At 41.2% G+C, this 14,615-nt stretch overlaps 1 protein-coding gene and 1 long non-coding RNA gene across 2 annotated transcripts in view; one reads left to right on the top strand and one right to left on the bottom strand.

Annotated features, from left to right (window-relative positions):
* The window catches only part of OSGIN1 (oxidative stress induced growth inhibitor 1), a 12,370-nt gene extending 6,335 nt beyond the window's left edge, over positions 1–6,035 (bottom strand). Inside the window, exons 1-2 of the mRNA XM_009643246.2 lie at positions 5,903–6,035; positions 387–489 (exon numbers count right to left, since the gene is read on the bottom strand). Of these exons, the coding sequence (XP_009641541.1) occupies positions 387–471 (85 nt within the window). The 5' untranslated portion in view covers positions 472–489; positions 5,903–6,035. The remainder of the gene's footprint in view (positions 1–386; positions 490–5,902) is intronic.
* A 134-nt stretch (positions 6,036–6,169) lies between these two features.
* Positions 6,170–14,609, top strand: LOC118452746. Its single transcript, XR_004842568.1, has 3 exons — positions 6,170–6,238; positions 9,516–9,636; positions 13,564–14,609. It is a non-coding gene; the product is annotated as an uncharacterized LOC118452746 (long non-coding RNA).
* Positions 14,610–14,615: the final 6 nt, after the last annotated feature.

The following is a 14,615-nucleotide window of genomic DNA, read 5'->3' as shown; positions in this document are numbered from 1 at the left end:
AAAGAAGGTAACACAAACACACCTCCAATTCAAGGACTACAGAATCACTTCACAGCAAGTTGATTAACTATCTGTAGTGAAAAGGTTTCACACCCTTCTAAATAGCCAACAGAAAAACCAGGCTTAGCTGCACTGATGCCCAAAAGGTTACCAATTTTTCCATCAAAAAAGCAGTTATGTGTTGTAGTTTGTCAAATACTTCCCACAATTCTTATGGGTCTTTCTCTTAGTTCTAGAGAAAGTTTGGCTGTCAGGGAAAGGCGGCAGAAACTGCAGCCAGGCATTTCTGGTTTAAGTAAGAACACATGGAACAAGAGCTGAAGACAGCAAGTCCAAAGCAGCAACAGCACTAGAGAAAACAGCAATGCTGAAAGGAGAAAACTTACCTATGATCACGACAGGCAGTGGCTTGAATCCACTCTTATTCTGGGTCCTGTTCAGCAATGCATACATCTTCCCGTCTGGAAGCATCTAGGTCCTGCAGTCTATCTGTTAAATAAGTTTTGCGTTATTTGCTTTTTTGACAACACACACGACTTTTATAGCCCACAAACCCAGGTTGATCTAAAGTGTTATCCTTGCATCGCAGACCATCACATTACGCTTCCACACTCAGGACAGGCCTGCTTATCTTTCTCCTCCTGCTCCCAAAACCAAAGGATGATTCCCTGATTATACCATAAAAAAAGGGAAAGGACCCTTATCTTTCTCTTCCACAGACAAATTCCAGGCCCTCCTTCCAAAACAGCTGGCAACTTCAGTAACTCTCCAACTACAGTAACTGATGTGCTGCAGATTGTTAAAGAAAACTTTGCTTCTGCCCATACCATGTAGAAAAAAAAAAAAAGACCGCCATAATTATCATGAACCCATTCACGAATGCTTTGTACTTTTAAAGAAACTTGTGCATTTGTTGATAAATAGATCAAACCTCACTCAAGACTTCTGACCAAAGGCTGGAAAACTGTTGGCTGCATTTTCAAATATGTGCCATTCCATCACTAAAAGGGTTTTTCAGAAGTGCTAGTTTAGTTCCTGAACCTTCTTTCTTAATTTCCCAGAAAATAGAGATTTCTAGGACTGAACAAGAAAATAACAAGTCTTTAAACAAAATACACAACAAATTTATTATCTTGGAGACTAAGGTGTCATTAGAGTGGAATGTACAAAACTCATCTAACTGTTGCGCAGATATTCAGCGTACAGCGAATCAAAGTTTTTTGCCATTCCTGCAGGAATCCTACCATGTCAAATAATGACTTTAGTTTTCCAGGGAACTATACTGTCACTAATCTAGAGAAGTTTAAAGTTTTTTACCACAGTAGAAATGAAGTTTTCAAAATTCAGCTTAAGCTTTTAAGTTATTCTACAGAGAACACAGTCTTTCCTAAAAAGATTACTCTCATTTTGGAAAGCTAAATAAAAATTCACTGAATGGCATGACTTTGTTCAGCGGGACATGCTCTCCACACCCTTTTCAAGTGCAGAAAGATCTTTGGCAAGCACACTGCACACTCCCATAAGGTCTGGCACATCACTGCCTTTGACACAGGTATTGCAGTAAATGTCATCCTACAAGTGTAATGCTCCACTTTAAGCCTGACATTTACATCACCAGCAACTACAGTAATGCAGTAAGACCTTGGTGATTGAATGAGCAGCCAGAAAACCACAGGCGAGTTTAAGATTTGCAGAGTCCCAGGCTTCAGGAGGAATCTTGTAAGTGCATTTGCCTGCAATGATGCGACAATTCTCAGATAGACTGATATATAGCCATTGCTGGGCTAGACAGAGCTATTCCAAGAGGACTGGAATCATCCGAGTAGAGGCACATAAGGCTTACAACTTGAACTCAGAACTAGCAGCTTTGTCTTAACTTTTGGATCACAGTTTAATAACACTTACTGCTTGCCTATTACCACTTAACTAAACATTTGTCCAAGAGACTCATGCATCTTGCCTGACAGGGCAAGTTTCTCTTCCACAGACAAATTCCAGGCCCTCCTTCCAAAACAGCTGGCAACTTCAGTAGCTCTCCAACTACAGTAACTGATGTGCTGCAGATTGTTAAAGAAAACTTTGCTTCTGCCCATACCATGTAGAAAAAAAAAAAAAGACCGCCATAATTATCATGAACCCATTCACGAATGCTTTGTACTTTTAAAGAAACTTGTGCATTTGTTGATAAATATATCAAACCTCACTCAAGACTTCTGACCAAAGGCTGGAAAACTGTTGGCTGCATTTTCAAATATGTGCCATTCCATCACTAAAAGGGTTTTTCAGAAGTGCTAGTTTAGTTCCTGAACCTTCTTTCTTAATTTCCCAGAAAATAGAGATTTCTAGGACTGAACAAGAAAATAACAAGTCTTTAAACAAAATACACAACAAATTTATTATCTTGGAGACTAAGGTGTCATTAGAGTGGAATGTACAAAACTCATCTAACTGTTGCGCAGATATTCAGCGTACAGCGAATCAAAGTTTTTTGCCATTCCTGCAGGAATCCTACCATGTCAAATAATGACTTCAGTTTTCCAGGGAACTATACTGTCAGTAATCTAGAGAAGTTTAAAGTTTTTTACCACAGTAGAAATGAAGTTTTCAAAATTCAGCTTAAGCTTTTAAGTTATTCTACAGAGAACACAGTCTTTCCTAAAAAGATTACTCTCATTTTGGAAAGCTAAATAAAAATTCACTGAATGGCATGACTTTGTTCAGCGGGACATGCTCTCCACACCCTTTTCAAGTGCAGAAAGATCTTTGGCAAGCACACTGCACACTCCCATAAGGTCTGGCACATCACTGCCTTTGACACAGGTATTGCAGTAAATGTCATCCTACAAGTGTAATGCTCCACTTTAAGCCTGACATTTACATCACCAGCAACTACAGTAATGCAGTAAGACCTTGGTGATTGAATGAGCAGCCAGAAAACCACAGGCGAGTTTAAGATTTGCAGAGTCCCAGGCTTCAGGAGGAATCTTGTAAGTGCATTTGCCTGCAATGATGCGACAATTCTCAGATAGACTGATATATAGCCATTGCTGGGCTAGACAGAGCTATTCCAAGAGGACTGGAATCATCCGAGTAGAGGCACATAAGGCTTACAACTTGAACTCAGAACTAGCAGCTTTGTCTTAACTTTTGGATCACAGTTTAATAACACTTACTGCTTGCCTATTACCACTTAACTAAACATTTGTCCAAGAGACTCATGCATCTTGCCTGACAGGGCAAGAACTTAAGACATAATAGTCATGCTTTCTAATTTAAGTCCTTTCAAGCATCTAGCTTTGAAGAGAGCTGGATTTCAAGAAAACTCAGGTTCCCAGTTTAATTGAGACTCAAAGATAGATGCATACACTACAGAAGATGAACACTTCTATGTGTCGGGTCCAAGCCAAGGCATGCATCAACCCCTTAAGATGTATTTCACCCGACCCTGGCAGCTGCAGCAGCACAGTCTAACTGCCCAAGTATTTGCCCAGCCTTTTGAGTAGGTTCTGCTGCATGAACCAAAACTTGCACCACCTTCAGCAGATTGTTGCGTAAATTTACCCCCAAATAATTCTCTACCACAAAGTTCCAGAGTTGCAATTGGTAGAATTCAGCACTAGCACTTGGGATGGCCAGAGACACCAAAGGAACAGGACACTGGTGTGACCAGTACAGTATTCTCCTCAAATCAGCTAAACCACAGTACCTGGTTAACAAAGGTTTCTTCTCCATAGCTATACTACACAAGAAGACAAGTTCTTATTAATTTTTCCTAACACAGAGTGCCCATCTCACTTCTGTGAAACTATTGGGAGTCTGGAAGAGGGAAGCAATCTACCAGGTTTCTGCTCCATAGCGTTCTGCAACAGCATGCACAGAAAGACTGTATGCACTCTGTAGACAGTGGTAACCCAGCAACATCCGTGGGTTTTCAGTACAGCACATGGCAACAGTTCCAGGAGAGCAAAGCCAGCATATAAAAAACAAGCCTGCAAGCCCATTTGTAAGACTTGGGCGCAAAGTCATGCCGTTGTGTGCCAGCATTTTTCTGGGGGAGCCTGAAGGGGACAAAAAAGGCACAAGACAGTAGAACTCAGCCTGGCAGTCTTGTTCGCTTTAGAGGAAGGTTGCCTTGGCTCCTGGCCATTGCACTATGCCACCCTACCCCACCCTGATAGACAGCAAAGCCAGCAGCCGCAGCCTCAGTGATAACACTCATTTCACCCTCCTCCTCCATTCTGTACCTTCTGACAGATGAAAAAGGAGCATTTGCTGGAATTAAACCAAACCCTAATGGCTAGAGGAGCACAACTGTTATTCTGCTAAAATTGCTAGATCCATGCACATACATGACCATTTTTAGCCATGGTTTTATTCAGGATCTGGGTTCACAAAAACCCCATAATGACCATTTTAGTGTTACACACTTTGTTTCCTCAAGTTTTGACACTGGACAACTCTATCAACACAAGATTAACCATCAGACATGTTTTTATTTATCCTAGTATGTCTCTACAAATGGGAGAAGTCCCTTCCACATCTTCTAGCTGCTGTCTCTATAATTCATAGTTAACAATTCTTCTTTTTAAGTAGAAAGTGAACCAGATGCTGACCCTATTTATAGCTATTCCTATCCTGCAGGCTAAATGTCTGAATTCTGGGGGTAAGACTGAGCTCAGAGCATCTCAGGCATTTCAGTTTCAGGCCAGATGTTCACTTTTACTGCCGTTAGAAGGTGGATTATTTAAATTTTTTTTTTTTTTTTTTTGGCAATCTTAGAATCAAGGGACCACATATCTCTTGATAACCTGTACAGCTAATACTGTGTAGCAGGTGAAGGCCTGTTCTTGCAGAGGCTACTGGAAACCATATAGGACATGGAGGTTCATTTCAAATCTATACAGAACTAGATAGCAGCAAGAGAAAGCCTGAGCTAGCAAGAAACCCAAGACTGCCCTTCTCACCCTCCTTTTATGTAGAATAGGCTGCTGGGCACTCACACCTACTCAATTTAGTGACACTGATCCCTGTTCTGGCTCCTGCTCTAGGCTTCCTACTTCAACGGGTGTCTCTTTCTTCCTCTTCATTTGAGAGCAAGCTGCAAGCTCCACAGTTTATCTCCTTGCTGCTTCCAAAGCATTTCAGCATCTATGCAATGTTACATAGTTGTTCTGGCTTGGAAAAGCACCCAGTTCAATCTGGGCCAAACTCTGCATACCTCCCTGACACAGCCTTCAGCCTAGAGGGAATATAACTCACAAAGTCGGTCAGCGCGGCCCCTAGCAGTTCCAGGCTGCACAACTGAAACAGGTTTTGAGTAAAAGAAAAAGCAAAGATGCATTTAGCAAGACAATGACACTAGGTGATCTTTAGCAGAAATAAAAAGCAGGTCACATCAGCCTTATGCAAGTAGCTCTCCTTACAACATCAATAAGACTTTTGCTCAAGTAAGGACCACCAAGTGTGGCCTGTACAGCACATGGGGAGAGTTCAAGGGAGCGGTGCAGCCAGGATATATAAATAACGGAAAAGACTGAAAGAGCTACCATGGCACTCAGGTTTAAACAAGAACAATGCTAACACAAAGGCAACAGTTTTCTCCAGCTTTTTTTCATCAACCCATTTGTTTCATGAGCAGTTTTAAAATTTAATTCATTGGTGCTTTTAAAACCAGAAATCTCAATAGCTTTCACATTTTATACTTGCCTGCAAGTTTCAGAAGTGTGTTTTTTCCCTCCACTTGCCAGTGGAGGCCAGACCAGTTACCCACAAGCACAACTGAAGTATGTGGAAAAAAAATCACTTTAATAGTACATAAAAATAATACCTTTCTAAAAACACCCTTGTGATATTCAGAAAGCAATGTTACAGACCTCTCTACAGTTACTTATAGCCTTCTTACCTTCAGCAGAAGGTCCGATGAGAAGTGAGATCTTGATGAAAGTGCCTGACAGTCAGGAAAGCCAACTAAACTACAAGCTTTGAATCCTGTCTCTGCTCTAAGGGAACTGTTTAAATATAGTAGGCTACCAGCACCAGGAGAGGAGAGGAGGAGCTGTAATGAATGGAGGCGGAGCAAGGAAAATACTTATAAGCATGAGTCAGCAGAAATATTTCCCTTCCCAGCTTGTGAATGAATGATGTAGTGATTTTCCTTAGTAATGCTCAGCTGACTACATGACTACAGCAAGAGCAGGCTTATAGGAGCCACGCATGGCAGAAGTCCTGCATTGAACAGGTATCTTCATTTTTAACCCTCAGGGCAAATTAAAAACCTGAGATTTCATAGAATGCAATGCTTCCTGTGGCAGAACTGGGTTTTTTCCTCTGTATTTGAAAGTAACACTGGTAGTTTTAATTACAGGTTGGAATAAAGGATAACACTGTATGCTTGTTTTAAAGCTAGTGAATGATCTTTTTGGCCACAAAAGGACAAGAAAATGTGATGACTTTCTTCCTACATTGGGCAGTTTGTGGTTTCAGTTTCGCCTTACTATTATACCATGGATATAGTGGGTCTGAAAAATATAACTTCAGTTTATATTTTTTCTTCAGTGAGACAGTCTTAGAAACCTGTTGCACAGTAGCAGTAAAATGAGTCAGACTTCTTCCTGTAGAGCTTACAACATGCCAGGATTTTCATCCAAGGTGTCTTACTCAATTCAGTGGGATAATCGATCAAGCTTGCTAAATTTAAAGTGCCCTTAACAAACGAAATAAATCTGTGCCAAAGTGTTTAGTTCCAGTGGTAAGCGCTGCATATTTTTATCTCTGAGGCCATCTGTTTTGAAGCTACATCCTCCAGGGCATCAGGAAGACTGCCGATACCCAGTTAAGATGCATACTTTTAACCATGTGATATAAAAGATAGAACAGTTAATGAGGAATTCTATACTCTCAAGACCCACATCAAAGTAGGATACTGTATAATGTATTTTAATTCCACCAGAATAAATTGTTTTAATAAATATGAAACCCTTGTTTCTCTCAACATTCAACTAACAGTGATCCCTCTGAAAATCTGACTCAGTAAATGCTTGTCAGACTGAGGGCTGGGGTTTTTAAGGTCTCTTAAGCTTTTATCCAAGGTAGCACTGGCACAGAGCTCTTAAATAACTCATACTGTTTTTTTGACAGCAGCAAAGGCTTTTATATGCGTTATCCAGATATTTATTAGCAGGTAACAAATGTATCCATAACAGTCAAGGAAAAATTAAGCTTCCAGAGAAACTAAGGCATTTATTCAGTTGGGTGATTTAAGACCATCCTGTTACTAGGTTTTTCAAAAACTGTCTTCAACAGATTGCAGTGTTGCATGTCAAACATTTTAGAACAAAGATGTGCAAGTCTAAACTTGATCATAGCACACGTACGAGAGGAAACCATACAATGGTTTGGCAGGCTTTATAGGAAGTATTTTACTGCTTATGTGTGCAAACCTGAAGAAATAAAGTTGCCCTCTATGTACAAGAAGAGATCTTCTCCATTTCCCACTAGAATTGGGAAAACCAGGATCTCCACCTTGGCAAATAAAGCCAGGATGTCTTTCCAAAACCACAAGCTCTATCAGATTTTTTTTTGCACACAGTACAATTCTTCACAGGAAAATGTTCACATACAACAATAAGCCACTGTCCTTTACTTGCTTGTAAAATAAGACCATTGAATACAGCAATTTGGGGGCTTTTTTTTATAGATATCCCAAAGACATTAGATGGAATAAATATCAATGTTACTGTTTCGCTGTGTACCTTGTCTGGAAACAAATAATTCAGCCCAACACTTTGCCTGCACAAACTTTCCAGAGAGGAAGTCATTGTGCAATCTGCACTTGGCCTGGCAGCCAGCCTTTGACCTACAAATTTATGCAATTGACTTATATTTTCTTCCTGATTTATTGCAAACGGTATCATTTAGATTAGTTAAGTGCCCAAGTAAAAAGCTTCAAGATTTTCAGCATGACTTTGCAATATCTCTATTCATAGCTGTCAGAGTATGCAGTTGACTAAGAATGCTAACTTCTTTCTTTGCATTAACTGGCAAAACCATTTTATTGGTGCACAGATTTAAGCGTCTTTACATGGCTTCATATTTTTACAGAAAAAAACTCTTCTAGACCACTAGTCTGTAGGCTCATGCATTGAGATGTATGGCACTATACTGCAGCTGAGATCTGAGGAATCCACATCTCTATCACACAGGGTAGAGACTTTTGTCAGACTTAAGTGGAAACTGTCAGTGAAATGAATTATTTGCATGGGTTTCTCCTCTGTTATTTAAATTTTCCTTTTAAAAATAAAATAGTAAAACTTAGCCTCTAATGGACATCAATGCCCTCCAGAAGCACACAATGCCCTCTGTCTGTACTTGCAACAACACAGGGCACAGAGGTAGAGCACTACATTTGCTTTTATATGAATAACCCTTTCCCACAATATAATGGTAGCTAGGCAAATCACTCAGTCCCCACTTGAGAAGGTTTTGGCCTGAAAAGAGGGGCAGACTTCACTGGTAGTCATTCATTCCACTTTCAAGTCCTGCTCTGCATTACACAGTATCAGCAATCCTGGGTGCATTTGTTGCCAAGGTCAGTTTGTTTCCCTCCCAGCCACAACATAGTTCTGAGAACTGCAACAAGTTGATGTTATGTTTTACCAAGATAAACTTTGAAAAATATGCCAGGAAGCACAGACAGAGCCATAGCACCTGAACCATTCCCTATTGCAAGAAATTTCCTCATTACCACCTTTCACCTCAGGTCATTAAGTTCTACCCACCCATGTCCTACTCATGCAACCTGTCAGATAGCCCTAATTCTGCTGTCTCCTGATTTTGGGGAGCTTAAGGAGTAATATCCCTCTGGTGTCAGAATTCATTGCTGCTACCTCCAGTGCTGACAACTCATGGCAGAACACTTCTTACAGTACCTCTCAAGCATCCACCCTCCCCTCTAGCCAGGCTTAAGGTGCACCATCACTCTGTACCAAATTATCATGACATACTACATTGTTTCACCCATGAGAACTTCATGTTCTGCTGGTTTTTCATAATTAGAAGAACACTCCCAGTGTGATCCTTCATGGGCCACAGTAGTGCTTTGATGCTTCAGCATTTCTTTCAATTATGGTAAAACAAATATAAAATTCCAGATGTTTTCTGTCTTAAGGGAACATCAAGTGCTTCACCCACCCCTCCAATGCACATCATTTCATCTAAGGCAGAATCACAAATTCAAGTATTAGAAGACCTGACCAAGTATTTTGGTTCTATACAATTTCCATGCAGTACCTGGCATCCAGCTTCACTCTGCTACTGCCAAAAGTATCTCCACCTTTTTCATACAGGGAAACTTAAAAAACTGTTTATTAGCTTATCCACCAAAACTAGAACCCACATATTTAATGATAATAAATGGTTTGACATCAATACTGAAACATTTTACCTGTTTTTTTTTTTGCTTCAACTAAAAAAACCCCCACATTTGTCACCAACACCATAACCTGGACCGACATCAGCAAGGTTCTCCCTGTAGATGTCCTGGCATCCTCTGAATCAGAAGATGCAAGCTGTGGCCATGCCACCTCTGACAGCAGCTGGATCCCTGAAGTACATTACTTGCCCCGCTAAATGATAGAGGTAAAAAAGCCATGGGTAAGCCCAGATAATTGCTAGGCTTGACAGAAAAAGCAGCTTAGGCAACTTTACAAGTGTGAGACCCAGTTTCACTCCCAGTTATATTTGTGACTTCCTACATGTGTTTGTGCTTTCACATGACTTCCTCTAAAGAAAGATTTGGCCCAGAGCACGTGCCCCACTTTCCCGTGTCCCTGCCAATGCCGTATCTGTCCTGTGTTCATACTTCTTTTTGCAGTGTTTAGGCAGCTTGGTTCAAGTGGAGAGAAGTAAAGGTTCACTGCACCCATTTGTTATTCAAAGGAACATTGACCTCCCAGACAGATAAGTGATTGAAACTGTTTTGTCCTAGTAACCTGGAAAATTGAGGAAAGAAAAAAGCAAAATCTTACATTTTCCTGGGACTATTTTAGAAGTGTGAATTTTGCTTTTCCCAGCTCTCAACTCATTATCTTGAAATTGTTCTCTGTTTTAAGAGGGTTGTCTTTCTAAATCAATGAGACCAAACTAAAGATTTTCAACAACTTCATTGCCCAGAGGCATCAGCCACTTCCACCACTGTGTCTTGAAAACATCTGTTAAGAAGTAAACTTGGAGAGATGAGAATCGAAGAGGAATCATACCCAGGCAGACTATGAAGCTCTGTCTGCATTCATATCTTTGGCTACTCTGCAGTAAAGACTCATACGGGCACCCTAGTGCATACTAAACGGGCACCCTAGTGCATACTAAGAACATCTTATTATGAGATCTTGCACAGCTTCTCTATCCAGGCTAAAGGACCAATAACTGAGAGCATTAGCAGAGATCTAACTAGTCTGCACAAACACACCCTGAAAAAGATGTTCCTAGCAAGTACAAAGTAGCCCGCTATACTGTAAGATAGCGGTGGATATCTTGCAAACATACAGTCACTCTGAGTTCACATGTGAGGTGTCCACGTAGAGAAGTAGCGCAGAGGGCTGGGTGGCTGTGCATGCATTTCCCCTGGTTCCCTTTAGAAAACAGGCGAGGATCACTGTTCTCTCCTCAGATGACAGTGTATGGGGATGATAGCCAAATCTAGTGTGCCTTCTACTTCACAGCATGTATGCTACCTTTCAGAATGTAGCAGGATGCAAACAAGTACAGTCCTTAGGCTCAAGGGACTACAGCCATGCTTGTTTCCCACGACTGGGCCTTTGCAGATTCCTTGTTCCCCAAGAGCAGCATGCAGAGGAAAGCTCGGCTCACATGCACTGCACTCAGACCTCCATCGTGATCTCAACATTGATGTGGTTTGGGGAAAAAGTAAACACATGCACTTTCATTTCAAACAAACAGCAGCTATGTCCTAGTCAAAGATTAAACTGCACATGAAGCTGGTAGGGAATTTCCCTCCTTATCTTACTGTCAATATATTCATAAATATTTACACGAGTTCAGAATAGCAGGATCATTTGAAGACACAGCCTTTAGTCTCTACAATCTTACAGTCAGTGTTTGATTATGTTCTTTTAATCTATACTGGCATTTGGCAACTGATAGCTTAATTTAATAACTGCTGTATCCTATTATGATGTGCCAGACATAGCAGCTTGGCATGCATATGCCCAAAAGCAGAAAATATCCCACAAAAGCCAATGTTCATGGTTTCTTGACTGGAATAATGAATAGAGAAGAAACCCTGAAGTAGGAGGTACAGCCTAACTGTGAGGACTGGGCATCTTTTCTGTACATATTTTCCTTCAAGGCAAAACACTGATTTTCTAATACAAGTGGGTAATACAAAACTGGAAAAGGAACATAGTTCAATGCGCTTAATTCAATAGCACACAGTTTCATAAAGAATGCTGCAGAAAGCCTTTGGAGATTCTTGGATTCATTTCCTTGCCATAGCTTAAGTGACTCTGCAGCTCTTCAGCCTAACTTTAAGTTTTCTTTCCTTCGCTTTATCAAGATCAAGAATTAATCAATCAAGACAAAGAATTTAGTAGCATTCCTGAAAAGCTTAGAAACACGTACAGCTAAGGGCATGCAGAGCATGCAGTTTTTCTTAGGCCCCAATTTCCCCTCACAGTAGCACCACATGCCACCAACACTGACCGCCAGGAGGGAAATTTAAGGTCCCTTGAAACTGTTCTACATAGAACTGGACAAACCAGTATCTTTTTCAAAGACAATCTTATCACTTAGTCACAGCATAACAGTAATGCATTAAAGTGTAACAAAATTATTTCATAGGTCAAGGTTTCTCACATGTAACTGACAGCTCTGTTTCTAGACTGGTTTAAGGAGGCTGGAACACGAAAGGAGCTGCCACTTGCTGTAAACCAGAATGTGCTATTTTGAAATACATGCATATATTCCAGGGTCATTTCTGTGCTTTAGGAACATACAAAATACCCCCTATGAACTCTGAAAAGATTTGGCACAGTGAATTTGCAGGAGAGAAAGAGGCAAGATTTCTGCACAAGAATAAAGCTATTCAGTAACTAATTGCCCAATGCACTTGTTTTAGAAATTCCTAGCAATTTGTGTAATTCCACATTTAGCTGGTAGTCACCCATTTTCACACGTCAAAGCTCAAAGCCCAGCATAGGTCAATGAAACAAGTGTGCAATGCTTCTGTAGCAAGAATTATCTTTCAAAATAGTATTCAGCATCTAACAGATTAAGAACCAAGATCCCCTGAAAATCTTGTTCAAGTTGCTTTCTTTGGGAGAAATTTCACTAAAGGTGTCTTCTTTGCTTCTCCTCTCCAGCTATTTTACGAAAAGCTTACTATTCCTGTGTCAGGGGTATTTTTTTTCTTGAATTACTTTGGGTTTGGTTTGTTTGTTGGGGTTCCCCCCCCAAATGTATTTTATTTTTCTATCAAGCAGCTATTTCTAGACTAGAGATAAGACTCTAGATTAGTCTTATGCCCTTGCCAATAATTATTCTATGGGGAGAAATAACTTATTTATAATCCACTCACATTTTTGGCAGCTGTCAGACCAGCTGCAGCATGCCCCAATTTTTCTGTTTTTCCCCAGAGAAATTCTCACAAGCAGGGATGAAAAGGAGGTGGTGTTTTTGGTTCCCTGGTCAGTATTTGTCTTGATTGTGAAAATGCTAAGTTTAAATCATCAAGCAAACCTCTACCAAAGCGCCCGAGGACAGCAATATTAAGTGACCCCTTACCTTGAGGCTGAAGCCACACAGCAGAGCTGTGACAACAAAGTACCTGACTTGCTCTGTTTATGAGTCCAGACTGGTATGTGCTCAGCGGGGCTGCATGGTGTGGCACCAAGGTGACCAGAAGCACGGGCTACCTTTGATATCAGTTCCCTGGGAGCTCTGACCGGGGTGTTATCTAAAGCCTTCTTTTGCACTCCCGACACTCGGAAGGTTAACACTCAAGGCTATCAGCAATAACCACAGATCAGAGCTATTCTGCCATGTCATGGGGAGCATATGTCCTTGTCTTTGCTGTTGCAGCTCACTGTGCCTGAGCACATGCCTGCGTTGTCACGCCAACTGTAGCTCACTGTACGTGGCACTGCCTGTAGGGGCACAAACACAAGACAGGCCAGACTCAGAGGGTCCATCCAGCCTGGTATCCCATGCTCAGCAGTGGGCATTAACAGACACCCACAGAAGAGAACAGGACAAGCAGGTGATGCTTGTCTTGTGTCTTCCCCTACCTCCAGCTATTTGCAGCCATGCAAACTGGCTGAAATCTGATGAGGTTTGTTCACTTCCTAGCAGCTTCCATTTATTTTCATCTAGTTCCAAGTAATTTCACATGTGGCCTCTAGTACTTGCATTGAAGGGAGATTACACAACTGATCCCTCTCCATGCCACTCAGCTCTATATTCTTGTATTATATTCCTCTCATTCTTCTGCCTTATTCCTAATACAGAAGCTGTCCCATACCTTATAGCAACCAGTTTTGCCTCCTCTAGACCTTCTCCAGATCTCTCATATGCCAAGATGAAAAAACCAGCACATCATCCAGTAATCTAAGCACGAATGAACCATGGTTTTATGCAGCAGCCCTCTGGTTTGGCCTCTATCCTTCCCTAGAACTTGATTTGTTTCACTACCAATAAGCACTAAGGTGATGGTTCCACAGAACAGAATTTCTCATGACCTTAGATTCAGGTTCAAGCTAGTCCCTGCTCTGACTGATCTTCCTTGCCTGGACCTGTACCAGAGTGTGAGAATACATAGGAATTGTGCAAAAGTGTGAAGTAATATGATAGTACAGAAGCATTGCACAGTTTGTTCTTCAAACCAATGCAGTCACCCACATGCCTGATAAAAAGCAAAGCAGAGACTTTCTGGATACTGCTTGTTCACAAAGAAACCTCAACAAAATAACTGACGGGCAATCATGTGGGAGGAAGCATGTTCTCATCTTGTACCTCAGGAGGTAAGTAGCCTTAGGTAAACACAGTAGACAAGCACGAAGAGCCCAAATCATACTCCATTCCCTGGCCTGATTGTAATCTGCTCTTATTCTCTCACCTGGGAAAAAGTGTACATGAGGAGCTTATGCAAAGTCACTCCCAGGTTTGTCTCAGGAATGGCTGTTATTCATGCATATTTGAAAGAGACAAAGTACATGCAAAGCCAGTGAATGGACTGAACCCTTAGCTAATCCACACAGTGGAAATTAAGTAGCACCAAGGTAATGTGCAGGACTTCTAAAGTACTCCCTACCCTTATTACAATCAGGAAACACAGGCAAGGCTGTTGAGCCTGGCAGAGCCACATCTTCTATGTGTCTGCTGCCCACCCTGCAATGTTAAACCCCCTTTTGCATGCAGGCTTGCTAGAAAAGCAGCACATTCTGCTGGCCTTCCTGTGAATTTTGCTTCTCCACTTCAGACCAACAATCCCAGCATCTGCCTAAGTCACTGTTGTACTACACCATTCTCCATCTATTGTCTCTTACCCCATCTTCCACCGTGGCCTACCATGTATCTTCATTCTTCTGTCCCTGCAGTCTTTC

The sequence above is a fragment of the Egretta garzetta genome, unplaced genomic scaffold (genome assembly GCF_000687185.1).
Source record: "Egretta garzetta isolate BGI_Z169 unplaced genomic scaffold, ASM68718v1 scaffold27, whole genome shotgun sequence".
Taxonomy (NCBI): domain Eukaryota; kingdom Metazoa; phylum Chordata; class Aves; order Pelecaniformes; family Ardeidae; genus Egretta; species Egretta garzetta.
This window is presented reverse-complemented; position numbering and strand designations above follow the sequence as displayed.